Source organism: Corylus avellana, chromosome 4 (assembly GCF_965113065.1).
Source record: "Corylus avellana chromosome 4, dhCorAvel1.hap1.2, whole genome shotgun sequence".
NCBI classification, from domain to species: domain Eukaryota; kingdom Viridiplantae; phylum Streptophyta; class Magnoliopsida; order Fagales; family Betulaceae; genus Corylus; species Corylus avellana.
In genome coordinates this window covers 236294-254324 of record NC_142493.1, presented here as the reverse complement: position 1 = coordinate 254324, position 18031 = coordinate 236294, and the positions used below count along the sequence as shown (strand labels likewise).

General features: G+C 37.1%; 1 protein-coding gene across 1 annotated transcript; it reads right to left on the bottom strand.

The window, feature by feature from the left end:
• Window positions 1-2898: 2898 nt before the first annotated feature.
• LOC132177974 (SNARE associated Golgi protein family) lies at window positions 2899-8127 on the bottom strand. Its single transcript, XM_059590442.2, has 5 exons — window positions 7934-8127; window positions 6153-6422; window positions 3966-4202; window positions 3610-3827; window positions 2899-3368 (listed from the first exon to the last, which is right to left on the bottom strand). The coding sequence occupies exons 2-5, from the start codon at window positions 6399-6401 to the stop codon at window positions 3101-3103; spliced, it is 972 nt and encodes a 323-aa protein (XP_059446425.1). The 5' UTR covers window positions 6402-6422; window positions 7934-8127; the 3' UTR covers window positions 2899-3100.
• Window positions 8128-18031: the final 9904 nt, after the last annotated feature.

Here is an 18031-nt window from a genome sequence, read left to right as displayed (position 1 = left end):
AGAATAAAGGTTTTTAAAATATTTTAGGTGGGTATTTTTGAAATTTTCATTGACACTTGAAAATTTGATAATTATTGCGCCAAATATTGGTTGATTTTGCTTTAAATTCAAGCATTTTCAAATAAGCATCCCTGCACCCCTAGCTTGCTTATAGAAATTGCTGATTTTTTTTTTTTCTCAATTTTAAATTATGCATTTTTAAAATCGCAATGCTTTGTGTTTTGTAATTAAAAAAAAAAAATGCAAATTATTATTACAATATCGCAACCTAAGACTAATATGCTTGTAAATGGGTGTGTATCATTCCCTCCAGGTTGGAGTGACAACGTTCTCAAATTTGAATTGTCTCCCACTATGTTTTGATGCCAATGTGTGGTCATTGAGCAAGGCTTCGAGCCGGGGAGAGGGTCTTCCCAGCCCGAAGCCTCGATTTGAGATAGTGAAAAGAACCACTCAACCAGATAAGGACGAGCGCGTGGGGGGAATTTTGCAAGTCTACGAGGTCAAGTGTCGATTCCATTATTTTGCATTGTTACGGGACTTCTAATTAGGGTCCATAAATTTTGTCCTGATTAAAAATTTGACATAAAATTAAAAGGTTAGAGTTGAGAAGTTAGACCCATTTAATTAAATAAGTTAGATTATAGTTAACGTATATAGTTTTATACAGATGTTTCGACCCGAGCCCAACATACGGCATAATGATAAATAATTTTTTACATGACTCGCGAACCCGACACCAATTTAATACAAAATTAGAGAGTTAATGTTGATGGATTTGACCAGTTTAATTAAATAAATTGGGTTAAAGCTAACCTATCTAGTCTTATATAATAACTCAACATGACCCGAACCCGATATGCGAATATGAATTGCCACCCCAACTTTTAATCTCACATTTATAATTGGTTAAACCATGATTTGGTCCCTAAACTATATGTCAAATTTTTATTTTTTATTTTTTAATTGAACTATCAAATTTACAATTTAAATATAATTTTGTTTAATTAAAACTAGAACAACGTCATTTTAGGGAAATGAGTAGGGCAACCGTGGGTTTTATAAATAGATGCGTTTTTTTTTTTCCAGATTAGATTTCGATTTATAAATATTTATAATTCAATTTGTATTTTCATATTACAATTTGCAAGTGCATTTAGTTCAAAAATTGGATTAAACCCATCTAGAAAAGATCATAAAAAGCTTTTTTTAAAAGATCATAGTTAAAAAACACAAAAAGGCCAAAAAAGAAAAAAAAAAAAAAAATCCCAAAATGTAAAGTGGATGTCAAGGGCGGTTAGTACAAAAAAAAAAAAAAAAAAAAAAAAAAAAAAAAAAACCTACTCGCAAGTATGCGTTTATGGGCAAATTTTGCAAAGTGCGCATCTAGGGGTGAAAAAGCGGATGCTTAATAACTAGTTGCTAACCGCTATATATATATATATATGCATGAAATAATGTCGTTTTTGTGTTTAAAGTTTTAAATTTGAAATATATATAAAAATCTAGAAACGATGTTTTATGTAATATGATATTATCGCACTACCATAGAAACAATATTGTTTTAGTTTTTTTTTTTTTTAATTATTATTATTATTTTTTAATTTTAATTTTTTCCTTTAAAAAGCAGTTTGTGGTTATTGGAGTTACTAACCCTAACCGCCGGCTAACCGCCTGGCGGTAAACGGAACCAGTTAGTGAATTTTACTAATAACCACTAACCGTAATTGTCTTTTCACCCAGTAGTTTCTAAAATTTGTTATTCGCAAAGTGCAGATGGAGCTGCGGAATAAGGGTGCGTTTGGCAATGCAATTTTATAGACAAAAAACATGATTTTAAATCAAATCGGAGAAAATAAATTATATGGTAGTATTTTTAAATAATAGCAATTTGAAATACAGAAAATCTACGTTTTCAATTAGCAAGTAAGAGTGTTTTTTTGGGACTCAAATGGTAGCTTAATCGACAGTGGACCACGTCTAATGAAGCGGAGGTTACTAGTTTGAATCCCCATTTTCCCTTTCCTTGTGTGGACATGTAAAAAAAAAAAAAAAAAAAAAAAAGAATGCTTTTTTAAAAATACACAATTTTAAAGACTAAGAATCATATATTTTAAAATCATTATTTTTAAATTGCAAAGGCAAAAAAATCCTTAAGAGTATTTACGTAGTTAAAAGAAAAAGAAAGGGAGAAATATAAGAAATACTTTGGGAAAAATATAAAAAAGCCCATCAAATTATCAGTCATTTTCGATTTAACCCCCTAATGTTCCAAAAGTGATAAAGTAGTCCCCCAAACTACCAAACTATTGCATTTTGGCCACTCCGTTAGTCAAAACCGCCAGTTTGGACGGAAACTGTGTTGTTTTGTTATGGTAAGTTATTACAATGCCCTTTTATGAAAAAAAAATATTTGGAAAAAATATAAAAAAGCCTCCCAAACTACCAGCCGTTTTCATTTTAGCCCCTTAATGTTCAGAAAGTGATAAAGTAGCCCCTCAACAAAACGACGTCGTTTTACAGTTTTCGTCCAAACTGACGGTTTTGACTAACGGAGTGGCCAAAATGCAATAGTTTAATAGTTTGGAGGGCTACTTTATTACTTTTGAAACATTAGAAGGTGAAATCGAAAACGACTGATAGTTTGGGAGGCTTTTTTATATTTTTCCCAAATACTTTTTGCCTACAAGTTCTGAAATATAAACTTCATGTTATATATCAAAATGTTTCAGTACCATTTGTAAGTACTTTTGTGTACATCGCAAAATGATAATTCCCTATATAATAAGACATCTTAAGGTCTAGAACAGTGTCGTGTAATGCCGTCCACGCAACTGAGCAAGCGTATGTTAACCGTCACATTCAAAGATAGGACACAAGAATATGCATAGGCTAACGTGCTTAGAAGTCTGTTGCATCTCATATATGATATAACCAATAATTTTTTTTCCTTTGTTCAAGTGTGTGTACAACTTTTCTACTTACAAACGTCGGTACCATGGCAAAAAGAATAGAAAGTGTTACAAGGATCAAGGAATTTGAAACCCCTCTAATTAATGCCAATATTTACAGATCCTAGTCTATTTCTAAAGAATCCAGGTTATGAAGAAAAGGAAGAGACACAAAGCTGCTTAGGTCTTTCAAGTGGAAGCTTCTCCATCTCAAGACTGCCATGGTCAGAGAGAGAGGCATCTTCCCCATTAGTCTCAGCCTTTTTAATCTCATCCAAAGCTCTTTTAGCATAAACAGTGAATGCAATTGTGGTAATGACTGCGATAATGAAGGAGATAATGTTGTATATGATTTCCACCGTAGTCAGGTGAAGGTTCCCATACTTTGCATCTGCTAATGTCCTTATCAACCGACCACTGCACAGAAGTACAACCACCAGTGAGAGTCACCATAGATGAAATACAGGGGAAATGAAAAGAAAAACCAAAGAATTTAATTAGGCAAACTAGTTCATCTATCAATAGATTCCTGACCATATTTGGTTGTAACTTATGTGTTTGCCATCAATAAGCACTAGAGAATAGGAAAATCTAATTTTATTTTTCTCTGAACCATGATCATGGCAAAATAGTCATATTAGGAATTCAGAGCACAAACCTATAGATATAAATGAAAGCTTCTGGGACCATTCCAGCAATTGATCCACATAAATAGGGCCAAAACTTCATACTTGTTACCACAATTGCATAGTTGAAAATTGTGTATGGAAACGGCGAAACCCTAAAGAGAGCAACCACTTTGAATTGTTGGAACCAGCTTCCTTCTCCAGCCAGTCTAATCATTTCAGCTTTCTGGGGCCATTTCTTTAACCATTGCTGCATAATTAAGACAAGACAGATGAGGGACAGGTATATAAAAACCATTTCCCACTTCATTAAATCCTTCATTCGGTATATATAAAATAAAAGTCTTCTCCAATTTTTTTTTATAAAAAAAGCTAATAAAAGTCTTACATGAATGCGGTCACGGAATAGCAGTCCAATTAAATAGGGGAGGATCATCCCAATAGTTGTTCCAACCATGATTATAACAAACCCAATTCCATATCCAAAAATCATCCCAGCCAACCACATGGAAGGTCCAGAAGGGATTAAGAAAACAGGAAAAAGTGCCAGAGAAGCAACAAGCACAAGGGCAAGAACTGGACGGCCAAAGGCAGTGGCTTCCCACTGCATGAGTGGAAAGAGAACCTGCAGCGAAATTGGAAAAGCTTCAAATGAAAATTAAGCAAAAATTTAGAGATTCCACATAGCAAAAGTACTCCATTAATGGTAAAATCATATATATTTTTTTTTATATATCCTTTGTCTTGCTCGGTTATATAGAATTGAACATGGTAGACATAGCATACTTACCTAAATAGCAAAGTGAAAAATCAGGGCATCTAAAATTTTATCATGGAAGTTCAATCAATACACAGTACATTTGGTGATTATTATGGTAATGCCTCCATATTAGTCAATCAGCGCAACCACTCAAAAGTTATGCAAATGCTGTTTTAAGCTTATATCCCTCTGCATGTTTCTTGCTGTAGGTCTAACTACAGAAAAATTTTATCTTCCACAAAAATAAATAATTAGAAGAAACAAACAATGCTGACGAGCAAGGATGCCAATTTTTTGTTGACCTTAGAGGATTTTTATATGGACAAAAATTTCCTTCAAACTAAGTTGGAGGAAAATCCTTTAACCAGTCTAATAAATTGCCATGTGTCCCTCAATCATGTGAGAGTCACATGTTTTTTTTTAAATATAATTAACATACTACCTACACCGTTAACTTCTTTCAATCTAACGTTAACTCCTCTTCTTACACTCAAACACACAAAGCAGTCCAAAGTCTCTCTCCCTCGATTGTTAATCTCCCTTCTCAATTTTCTCTCTCATACATGGTCTGAAAAGTTGCAGCTGGAGCTGGACATGTATCAGAGTGATGGAAATAGAATCAAATATATGTGTATGTGCTAAAATTCCTTCTGTGCGCACCCTTAATAATGGCCCACTAATCAGACTGTAAGGAATATAGAGCCATTTTCGATTTTTAGAGACATTTTGACACTGGAACATGCAGAGGCATTGGAACTCTCCAGTTTCCATCTGTGTCAATTCCCATCCAATATATGAAGGTAATCATGTCTTTCAAAAACCAGCTTTGGCTCAGATGATTAAACACCCGCTTTGGTTACCCCTGATTTCTTCCAATATTCTCATACTGCACCACAGAAGGCTAACAGGAGGAATCTCCATTTTGCAAGCCGTAATTAACGGTACAGACAGAAGGCTACTCTTTTTTCCCAACACATGGCTCTACATTTGATTCTATTGCTATCACTCCAATGCGCTTTTCAGGCCGTGTTTGAAAGAGAGAGAGAGAGAGAAAGGAGGTGATCAACTGAGGAAGAGACACTCTTGGACTGTTCTGTGTGTTTGAGTGTAGGACGAGGTGTTAACAAGAGAAGATGAGTAAACGGTCTGTTAATTATGTTAAAAACTCTTGGACTCTTCAGTTTGTTTGAGTGTAGGAGGAGGTGTTGACATTAGAAGATGAGTAAACGGTAACATAACCATGTGCCTCTCACATGATAAATGGACACATGACAATTTATTAGACTAGATTGGAGGACAGTTTGGAAGAATGTTGTCCTTGTATTATTTTTCGTATTAATACTTGGAGAATTTTAGGTCATCCAAAAGACATAATACTTAAGGATGAAGGAATGAGATCAAATGTTAGTTACTCAAATTGAGAATCTTCAATGTTGAAATTTAACATGGTAAACTATGCCACGTCTTAGTCATACGAATTATAGCAAGTAGTCAACACAACATAGCGGTGAGCTTGTCAGAAAAATGTGCAATAGTCAAATACTCCTATGCCCAAGACAATCAGAAGTCAAGTATCACTTTCAACATAAAATGCTTCAGGAGAAATTTCAGGAATTAGAGAGTCAGCACAAGTAGCTGTTAACAGTGTCAAAGGTCCAGTGAAAAAGCCTAAAAAATTGAAAAAAATATAAATTGACATTAGATAGGGCTAATCAATGCTGACCCGATACACGTTCTTTATGACAACACATGAATTAAAAAACTTCCAGTGAAACAAGTTAATTAAAAATCAAAAGAGTTGAGAATAGGAACTACCTTCTCAAAAAGAAATGGAACTCCCCATTTCAAGAAAATGAGAAGAAATATTATGATTACCATGCACCATAATAAGACTTTGATCCACCAGAGGAAAGATTTAGTCCCTGCTTCTGCTTGAGGCTGTAAGATATCAGCTTCTGCTGAAGATGGTTCACTTGATATAACCAGTCTAGTGTATTCGCTGTTCTCTCTCACATGATGCTCAGAATTTGCTTGTTTGACTAACTCAACAGAGGAACTTGGCATCTTTATTGATAACCCAGAAGGCTATGAAATTAGAAAAAAGAAAGCACAGTATAAGCCTAGGCAAGCATAATTTCGAATAAGTAAATGAAATGTCTTACATATTACATGTAAAACCAAATCAGTTGCACAAGAGGTTAAGAATCCTGAACCATTCATGCCAGGCAACGATAGAATATTTTAAGTATACAAGTCTTTCCCTCTTAAGGCTATGGCTTTCATATAATTGGGCATGTGATTTCTAGTGGCAAATATCATGATATCAAAATTGTATTACGTGAACGATTCCACAGGGAAATACTCCTGTTCTAAAGTAGTCACAGGCTAGATGCTAATAAAATTAACAACAATGCACAGAAAAGAGTAAACTTATTATCTCAATCCAACACGGTACTGAGGAAATTGTCAACTAACAATTACAGGTAGCTATATACATGAAGAATAAATAATGGTCCAACTTCAAAACTAAACTAAATTACTACTTACTGAAGTGTACTTAGTTCCGCAGACAAGATAAGATCAATTAGCTCCACTAAAACTACACTGGCCTGACCAGTCTAACCGGTCAAAATAACAAGATCTAACTTGATCTTGGAAATTTGAGTTCAACTCAAAGAATGATGACATCTAAAATGGTATGGTATTATTATTGTTTGGAGAATGTCTCACATACAAAATCACTAACTTCTCTTTATCTGTCGTTGGTAATATGAAAAGTTGGAACAAGGACTTGGTGAAATAATATTTGAAACTAGTCTATTAATATTTTGCAGACTGATAGCAAACATTGATGTCGTACAAGTTGAAGACACTACACGCCCAAGAAATTCCACAACAAATGCAGGATGGGGATTGCAAGAAAGGGCATAATAGACAATGTACCAACCACCATTCTAAGTAATATTAAATGGTATAAAACAACTAATCAACAGGATTTTGAATGGCATGAAGATGAAGACCATGTTTGTCCTCAGTATGAACAAACAAGAAAAAATGTAGTTAGCAATCCTTGGGGGTCATTCGATGTAAAAAGTTGCAAAATTTTATGCATTTTATGCGGATCGCTGAAGTTTACATTACAATGGCAATTATAGAAGTTTTTTCCGATGAATGGCAATTATAGTAGTTGAAATAGCGTGCTCGTAAGAGAAAAAATCGGACCAACAGACTTTTATCCCAGTGGTTTAGCCCATCGCAGTTAGAGTAGATGACTAGTACACCTATCATATGCTAATTTTCTTCTCAATTAAGCAATATTTAAAAGAAACGAGAATTCATGAATTTATTCAGATATTATAAACTTGTATACACAATAATTCTTCTAAATGCCACATGGAACAGCTAACGGCACTTGTCGTCCCTCTACTCTTTAATCAATCGATTCGAGTAATTAATTACTCCAACGATGTCTTTGCAAGCATAGAAACCAGTAGAGGACCCAATTTCCAAAAAAAAAAAAAAAAAACGGAAATCACTTGGTACGCAATAAGAAAGCAGATCAAATAGCAGAGCTGAACCAAATTAAATATTTTTACCTTTTACTGAAGGAGAAGGAACAGAAGTTTTGGAAGTAGTCTGCCGCAGGAAATTGTCGCCGACAACTGCCGATTCCCAGCGGACTGAGGCTGTTTGGTTGCTTTTCGTTCCACCACCACTCCCTTTGCTTCCAAACAAGGTCCTCAAACTCAACGCACCAATATTTCTTCTTTTCTCTTTTCTTTTTTCTTTTTTCGGACCCTTTTCTCATTAAAAATGGCCGTATAGTAGTCCGCACGCGGCACACCCAACCTGACTTTTGACTTTGGCCACAGTTTTGACATTTACAGGACACTCCCCGTTTTAAAGTTCCCATCGAACCTTCTGCCTTCGCCTTGCTTTTTTTTATTTTTTTATGGGTTAAATACTAAATTAGTCCTTGGGGTTTCACAACTTTATTTTTTCTCCCCTGGGGTTTCATTTTTATCACAGGAGGTCCCTGTGATTTTGATAAGTGACCAAATTAGTCCATCCGTTAGTTGACCGTTAAACTGACACGTGGACCAATCAGACGTCGACACGTGGCACATATATTAATTTTTTTTAAATTTTTTTTTAATTAAAAAAAAAAAAAAAAAATCAGAAGAAAATGGGGGTGGCCGAGCCACCCCCTTGGCAATTTGGGGGTGGCTCGGCCACCCCCTTTGGCCATGGGGGTGGCCAGGCCACCCCCATCTCGGCCACCCCCATCCGGCCAGATGGGGGTGGCCTGGCCACCCCCATGGCCAAAGCCACCCCCAAATTGCCAAGGGGGTGGCTCGGCCACCCCCAGTTTCTTCCGATTTTTTTTTTTTTTTTTAATATATTTTTTTTAATTTTTTTTTTTTAAAAAAAAACATTTTTTTTAAATTAAAAAAAAAATTAATATATGTGCCACGTGTCGACGTCTGATTGGTCCATGTGTCAGTCCGTACAGTCAACTAACGGTCAACTAACGGATGGACTAATTTGGTCACTTATCAAAACCACAGGGACCTCCTGTGATAAAAATGAAACCCCAGGGGGGAAAAAAAAATTGTGAAACCCCAGGGACTAATTTAGTATTTAACCCTTTTTTTATTTTTTTATTTTTTATTTTTATATATATTATTTACTTGCGTCAAAGTAGTCTCCCGTCGCTTTTATTTTAGAAAAAGGATCCGGGCTTAAGAATTGAACGGCTCAGATTTAATCATATTTCTTTTAAGCCACGTGTAAGAAACTTTCTCTTCTCTTTCACGTCTTTTTCTCTCTCCCTCTTCCCCTCTCAAACATCACTCTCTCCTCAGACAAGAAGCCACTGTTTGGTAATCAAATCTTTACAATATGAAAAATATTCTCTATAAGAAAATAAACCAACATAATATTGTTGACATAACTTAATATTCAATATGGAGAAATGTTAGAGGCCAATATTTTCTTTATATTTGGTAAATTTTATCTTACAAATCAACTATTAATTTAGGATAAATATATTATAAGTCCCTAAGTTAACCCGCCAAAACTAAAAAATTCTTTTTTTTTTTCCTTTTTTTTTTTGATTTTTAGGATTAATTAAAATGCCAATAAAATTTTGGGTTAAATACTTAATATCCCTGGAGTTTGGAAACTTTATTTCCACCCCCTAAGGTTTCATTTTTATCACAGGACCCCCCTGGGGTTTTGATAAAGGATCAATTTAGTCTATCCGTTAGTTGACCGTTAGGAGTGACACGTGGACCAATCAGATGTTGATACGTGACATCTATTTAATTTTTTTTTTTTTTAAAAAAAAAAAAAAGAAAAAAGGAGAAGGAAAGGTGGCTAAGCCACCCCTTGGCCATTTGGGGGAGGCTCAGCCACCCCCATCTGGCCGGATGGGAGTGGCCAAGCCACTCCCTGGGCACCAAGGGGGTGGCCGAGCCACCCCCAAATGGCCAAGAGCCACCCCCAATTTTTTTCCCTTTTTTTTTTTTTTTTTTTTTTTAAAAAAAAAAAAAAAAAAAAAATTTTGTAATTTTTTTTAAAAAAAATTTAAAAATTAAATAGGTGCCACGTGTCAATATCTGATTGGTTCACATGTCAGTCCTAACGGATGGACTAACTTGGTCCTTTATCAAAACCCCAGGGGGTCCTGTGATAAAAATGAAACCCCATAGGAATAAAAATAAAGTTTCCAAACTTCAGGGGGTTTTAAGTATTTAACCCTAACATTTTTACTTGTTAGATTTTTTTTTTCAAAATAGTTAACGGCCGTTAATTTCATTGAAATTGTGCATTTTACAAAGCTGCCATTCACCGAAATTTTTGATATACGTATCCACACATGTAGGATCAAAATTCACCGTTTTCGCTGGAGCGATTTTTGAGGGACTTTTATGGGTATTGGGTATTGGTTAGAATCCTATAGGAAGCTCTATATGGTTGTAAATCCAAAGAAATGTCTTCCCTTGAGCATAATTTGCCAATGAGATTCGCAACTGCAGGGTCTGGTCAGAGGGGAAGTAAAAATCCTTCTTGAGATAATCGTTTGATCCTTCATTGGCTTCGGCGAGAAGGAGAGGAGAAGGACGATCGAAGAATCAGAGAATGGATCGGTTGAGGTCGTTTTGGGTAAAGAAATCAGGATTTCCGATGATAATACGCTAGGTGTTGGAATAAGCGGCTTATATTCTACTACTGGCCCATTGCGTGTAATTAGTTTATGTAGGCCTGTGGACAAATAAGTTGTTGGGGGTATTTTGAGATTTTCCAAAGTACTTATAATTAGGGTTTTCCTATAAATATGTTATGTTGTAACCCGAAATCATTGAATAATAAAATATAGCCACATTCTCTCCTGTGGACGTAGGCACATTGCCGAACCACGTAAATCTGTGTGTCAACTCTCTCTTGATCTTTATATTTTCGATTCTATATTATTCATCATTATTGTGCACGGTAACAACAATTGGTATCAGAGCCTAATTATACAATGACTGGGATTGGCACATCTTCTACGAAATTCGACATGATGAAGTTCGATGGATCTAGTAATATTGGGTTATGGCAGAGACGTGCCAAGGATTTGTTGGTGCAACAAGGGATGGTGAAGGTGTTATATGGGACGAAACCAGAAGGGATGGCAGACATAGATTGGAAGGAACTTGAAGCGAAAGTGGTGGCTACTATTCGGCTTTGTCTAGGAGATGACGTGATGTATCATGTCATGGACAAAGAATCTCTGGTGGCAGTTTGGTTGAAACTGGAAAGTCGGTATATGTCAAAGTCGTTGATGAACAAGCACTATCTAAAGTAGCGGTTGTACGGCTTGAAGATGGTGGAGGGCTCGGATCTAAGTCACATCAATGCATTCAATCAGATAATCGGAGATCTGAAGAGGGTTGATGTGAAGTTCAAAGACGAAGACAAGGTGTTGATGCTATTGAATTCACTCCTAACTTCTCATATGTATGAGAATTTGGTTACAACTCTAACATGGGGGAAAGAGTCCTTGGAGTTAGAGGACGTTACAGAAGCCCTATTGGCTTTTAATCAGAGGAAAAAAATCAAAGATGAAAGTTTTCAAGGAGAATGGCTAGTTGTAAAGGGTAACCAAGAGCGTGGAAGAAGCATTAACAAGGTTGGTTCAAATGGCAAGAATTCTCGGTCAAAGTCCAGGAGAAGGAAGGACATCATCTGTTATAAGTGCGGAAAGAAAGGGCACATGAAGTGGGATTGTCCAAACTGGAAGAAGAAAAAGGACGACGAGAATGAAGGTTCCTCAAAATCTACGAACATAGTGGAAGACAATTCAAACGATCCTGATGGTGATATGCTTTCTGTTGCATCAAATTCAGAGCATCATGTGGATTCTAGATTCTGGACTCAGCATGTTCCACGTGACGTCCAACAGTGATTGGTTTGACACCTACAGGTCAATTAATTCTAGTATAGTTACTATGGGTAATGGTGCACATTGTAAAATTACTGGCATAGGTAATATCAAGATTAAGATGTTTGATGGTGTGATTAGAATATTATGTGATGTTAGACATGTACCAGAAGTGGAAAAGAATCTGATTTCATTAGGCACCTTAGACTCAAACGGTTATGGTTATAAGTTTGAAGATGGAGTAATGAAGGTGACTAAGGGTGCGATGGTAGTGATGAAGGGACAGAAAAGTTAAAAGAATATCTATAAACTGTTAGGAAGTACAGTTGTAGGTGGAGTCACCTCTGTGGAGTCTGAGTTTGATTGTACTGTTTTGTGGCATATGCGGTTGGGTCATATGAGTGAGCGGGGCATGTTGGAGCTTCATAAGAAAAATTTGTTGAAGGGTGTTAAAACGTGCAAGCTTGAATTCTGTAAATTCTGTGTTCTGAGAAAATAGAATTGGGTACAATTCAAGACAGCCACACATAAGACAGAGGGCATTATTGACTATGTTCATTCTGATGTTTGGGGACCAGTGAAGACAGTGTCACGGGGAGGACATATGTATTTTGTGATCTTTATTGATGATTTTTCCAGAAAGGTTTGGGTGTACTTCATGCGGCACAAATCAGAAACGTTTGCTAAGTTCAATTTGTGGAAAGCTGGAGTGGAGAACCAGACTGGGAAGAAGGTTAACTGCCTCAGGACAGATAATAGAACTGAGTACACAAACGACAAGTTTAGAGATTTCTGTGAGTAGCATAGTATAAAGAGACATTTCACAGTACCCAAGACATCATAACAAAATGGTGTGGCAGAAATGATGAATAAGTTTATTGCAGAGAGAGCATGATATCTCAGGTTGAATGCTGGACTTGCAAAAATTTTCTGGGCAGATGCAGTGAGTATGGCATGCTACTTGATCAACAAGTCACTGAGAGTAGCACTAGATGGGAAAAAGTTGCAGAGGAGATGTGGATAGGTAATGAGGTATATTACTTTGGGTTGAGAGTATTTGGTTGTCCAGCCTATGTGTACATACCAAGTGAAGAACGATTGAAGCTTGATCCAAAGTCTAGACAATGTGTCTTTCTCGAATATGGGAAAGGGGTTAAAGGTTACAAGTATTGGGATCCGAAGGCAAACAAGGCGGTGATCAGTAGATACGTGGTATTTGAAGAAAATTCCATGTTGAAGAGTACTCAGGGTAAAGAGAAGTAGTAGCAGTGATAAGCAGGTGGTGCAGGTGGAGTTAGAGACTCCTGTGCAGGAGAACACTTCTCAGGGTATAGAGACCTCTACTTTAAGAGTTAAAGAGATCCTACTACTTGTCATCAGCAGCGGAGATCCTACTACTTTTCAAGAGGCTGTCAATAGCCAAGAGAAGAGCAGATAGGTGGGTGCTATGGCGGAAGAGATGGAGTCTCTACATAAAAACCAGATGTGGGATTTGATGGAGCTTCCAGAGAGGAAGAGGGCGATAGCATGCAAATGGGTGTTCAAGAAAAAGGAAACAGTATCAGAAAAAGGGGGAGAAAAGTTCAAGGCTCGCCTAGTAGCAAAGGGTTATTCACAGCAAAAAGGGGTTGATTATGAGGAAATATTTTCCCCAGTGGTCAAATGAATGTGACATGACATTCATTTGACCACTGGCGTTGGTAGCTCATTATGACATGACATTGGAGCAAATGAATGTGAATACAGCTTTTCTTCATGGTGATTTGGAGGAGCAGATTTACATGGAGCAGCCAGAAGGGTTCAGTCAACTTGGATAGGAGCACTTGGTCTGTAAATTGAAGAAGTCACTTTATGGGCTAAAGCAGTCTTCAAGGCAATGGTATAAGCGGTTTGACTCCTACATGATCAGAATTGGCTACAGGAGATGTGAGTATGACTGTTGTGTGTATGTGAGGAGCCTTGATGATGACTCATTTATTTTTCTGTTATTATACATGGATGATATGCTTATTGCAGCTAAGACTATAATGGAGGTTAACAAACTGAAATTTTTGTTGAGTAGAGAATTTGACATGAAGGATTTGGGCGCAGCCAAGAAGATTATTGGGATGGAGATTCCCAGAGATAGGGATGCCAAGAGGTTGTGGCTATCTCAAGCCAGCTATGTGAAGAAGGTGTTGGAGAGCTTTAGCATGGAGAATGCGAAACCGGTAAGTACACCTTTGGCAAATCATTTTCGTTTGTCTACCTCACAGTGTTCAAAGACAGTTGAAGAAACTGAAAACATGTCTAAAGTCCCATATGCTAGTGCAGTGGGGTGTCTGATGTATGCTATGATATGTACCAGGTTAGATTTGGCTTATGTAGTTAGTGTGGTGAGCAAGTACATGGCGAATCCGGGGAGACAACACTGAGATGCAGTAAAAATGGATTTTCAGATACTTGAAAGGTACTACAGAGTATTGCATCACTTTTGTCAGACAGAAAAGTGATTTGTCAGTCATCGAATATGTGGATGCAGATTATGCAGGAGATTTGGATGACAGGAGGTCGACCACGGGTTATGTGTTCACTCTTGTAGGAGGACCCATATGTTGGAGGTCTATGATCCAATCCATGGTTGCGATGTCCATGACTAAGGTGGAGTACATGGCGGCGGCTGAGGATGCAAAGGAAGCTTTATGGCTTACAGGTTTAGTCAGGGAGCTGGGAATTCAGCAAGGCGGAGTTCCGTTGTATTGTGACAGTTAGAGTGTCATTTACTTGGCAAAGAACCAGGTGTATCATGCGAGAACCAAACACATTGATGTGAGGTTTCAAAAGATTAGGGAATTAGTTGCTACAGGTGAATTGTTACTTGAGAAGATTCACACTTCTGAGAATGCAGCGGACATGTTGATGAAGCCTGGTACTGCAGACAAGTTGAAGCATTGCTTGGACTTGACAAATGTCTCTAGGTGCTAGAAAGGAGAGGAGAGAAGGCGGCATCCCCAAACCTATTAGTTCCAGGTATAGGCCCAATACTTGATTATCTTCAAAGAGATGAATACTCGCCAAGGTGGAGATTGTTGGAACAAGTGGCTCATATTCTACTACTAGCCCATTAGATGTAATTAGTTTATGTGGGCTTGGGGACAAATAAGTTGTGGGGGGTATTTTAGGGTTTTCCTATAAATATGTTATGTTGTAACCCTAAATCATTGAATAGTAAAATATAGCTGCACTCTCTCCTGTGGACATAGGCACATTGCCGAACCATATAAATCTGTGTCTCAACTCTTGCTTAATCTCTCTCTTTTCGATTCTATATTATTCATCATTGTTGTGCACGATAACAACACTAGATTTGGCAAATGCACCTTAATCAGAGTAGGGTTTTTGGGGGTAGGAGGGTGAGAATATTCAACGCAATCTAGTTAGTCTATGTATTGTTAAGTGCTAAAATATTCATATTTTCAGCCCTTAACTTGCATGTTTTAATCCTTTGGTTTTAGTAAATTAGGTCATTTTAATTCATTTTTGTGTTTTCCACACTTTTGTAGGGTTTTGGAAGAAAATGAAGTAAATCTAGAAGATTTGGGCTCAAAGAGAGAAAATGGGAAAAATGGGAGCCCCTAACACTACGATCGATCACGGGTTACCTGCGATCGAGCGCAGTACCAAAGAAGACAAAGCACAAATCAGGCCATGAGCGATAAAGCGCACAACAGAAGAGGCTCGATCGCACGGGTTGCGATCGATCACACCAGTGCGCAGGAGACACCTCAAAGTTGCGGCCATGATGCTAATATTTCCATATTAAGGTTTTTCAACTTCCACTTGTAAAAGGTTTTGAAATCCTACGAAATTCCTAGGTTTACTAGTTTGTCAAGGACTTCTAAAGCTTATAAATAGACCCTTAAGTCTCTAGAATAAGGATGCTTGTAAGGAGAAGAATTGGAGCTTTTCAAGTTCAAGTTTCGGGTTTATTCTTTTTCTTTTTCTTTTATTTATTAAAGATGTTTAACAGCAATTCTATGTGTAGCTAATTTATTTAGTAGGGCTAGATTGAAGCCCTAGTTATGTTTAGTTAATATTTCAATATTGACGCCTTTGTAATGATCTTGTTGTGCTATTTAACTTGATTAATACCTACTTGCATGAATTCCTCATATGTGTGTGCCTGATCAACATATGCATGTGGTATGGACTAGTTAATTAAATCAATTTGGATGGCCGAGTCCTGGGTTTAATAAAAGTAACAAAAGAATCCACATTACGGTTCTTGGGTTAATCAACATGGGGAACCGGGAATATATGCCCATACCTTAGGCCTCATGTGTTTGTCGATTTTCATGGAGTATATGCTTTCCTAAGGAACAATTTTGTATACACCATGCTAAATCCCTTAGAAAAGAAAAGAGTTAGAGTATACGCCATGCCTAACTCGTTGCTTAGGGAAATCTATAGCTTAAGGAGTATTAAAAGTAACAAAAGAATCCACATCGCGGTTCTTGGGTTAATCAACATGGGGAACAGGGAATATACGCCCATGCCCTAGGCCTCATGTGTTTGTCGATTTCCATGAAGTATATGCTTTCCTAAGGAACAACTTAGTATACACCATGCTAAATCCCTTAGAAAAGAAAATAGTTAGAATATACGCCATGCCTAACTCGTTGCTTAGGAAAATCTATAGCTTAAGGAGTATGTGCCATGCCTTTAGGTTGACAAACATTAAATATGCATAACATGATCAAAGCATTGGCATATTGTTATATTAGCTGAATATAATTAGTAGTGGATATCAAAGCCCTACCTTTTATTATCATCACTTAAACAATCAATCTTTGTTTTACTTAAAGAATTTATTTTTAAGCAAAATTCAGCAATCCTCATGGGAATGATCCTGTACTTGCACCATATACTACTAAGTTAACCTTGTGCACTTGCAGGTAAAACGTACAATTATTTACCTATTAATTTAGATAGATATTTGGCACAACAAGTTTTTGGCACCGTTGCCAGGGATTGTGGCGAATTTTGTTTAGAATTATTTTCCTTTAGTTGTGTTATTTTAATTTTCAATTTTAAATTTAGTTGTTATCAAGAATCAAAAAGATTTTTCATTTTTCCTAACTTTTTTGTTTTCTGTTTCAGGTTGCGGATTAGCATTCTGTGCTTGCGATCAATCGTTAGCCGAGTGTGATTGAGCGCATTGCGATCGAACGCACCAACCTACGATCGAGCGGAGTTCCAGGGAGCTTCTGGACCAGCAGCACTGAAGCTGCCTAACTGAAGAAGCAATTCAGTTGATGCAAGGTCGTCGATCTCAAGACTCAACCATTATTCCACTCGATCCTGAAATTGAGCGGACAATTTGACAACGACCTAGAAACAAAGAAGAAGAGGAAGAAATTGAGATGGATGATTTGCAAGAGAATCCAATTGGGCCAAGACCATTAAAGGCAAATCCACCATGGGTGAGGAGACCGATGAAGCAGGCATTCGTTCCAGTAAACCTCCATCAACCTTCATGCATAGCATATCAACTGGAGGAGGAAGGCAGCTATTATATTTCTCCTCAAATCCTTAATTCATTGACTCCCTTCAGAGGCGCAGTTACTGAGGATCCCAACTTGCATCTTAAAGAATTCTTTGATTTATGCAAGTTGCAACATATCCAAGGCCTAACTCCAGAGAGACTCAGGTTTGTCCTTTTTCCTTTTTCTTTAAAAGATAATGCTAAACTGTGGTACAATTCCTTGCCTGCAGATTCTATCCATACTTGGGAAGAATTAACCACCAAGTTTCTGAAGAAGTTTTTCCTAGCTCAAAAGACAAAAGAACTTAAAAGGGATCTTCAAATGTTCCAACAACGAGATGGAGATCTGCTCTTTGAGGCTTGGGATCACTTCAATTCCTTGCTTCTAAAGTGCCCACATCATAACATCCCTCAAGATGATCAGGTTCAAATTTTCAATGAAGGTTTAGATGATACTAACAAAGGGATGGTTGATTCAGCTTGTGGAAGAACACTTATGAAGAAGAGTAGTGAGGAAGCAAAGGAACTTTTTGAGACATTAAGTGAGCATTCCCATCAATTCTGCTCAAGAAGAAGGAGATGAGTCAAAAGTAAGGGCATGTATGAAGTAAACCTCAGTGGGGGATCGCCCAATCAGAAGGCTGCTGTAGAAAAGAAGTTGGACATGATTGATTGTCAAGGCCATAACTGCTCAGAAAATATCACCTCTACAACAGTACACACAAATCCAGGTATGTGCTC

What these genes read in the sequence shown, in the direction of transcription:
- LOC132177974 (XM_059590442.2), bottom strand. Translation starts at nt 6,401, where the DNA reads ATGCCAAGTTCCTCTGTTGAGTTAGTCAAACAAGCAAATTCTGAGCAT. An exon ending in TTCCATTTCTTTTTGAGAAG is followed by an intron (nt 4,203 to 6,152) that starts GTAGTTCCTATT and finishes ATTTCGCTGCAG; the next exon opens with GTTCTCTTTCCACTCATGCA. An exon ending in GCTTTCATTTATATCTATAG is followed by an intron (nt 3,369 to 3,609) that starts GTTTGTGCTCTG and finishes ACTTCTGTGCAG; the next exon opens with TGGTCGGTTGATAAGGACAT.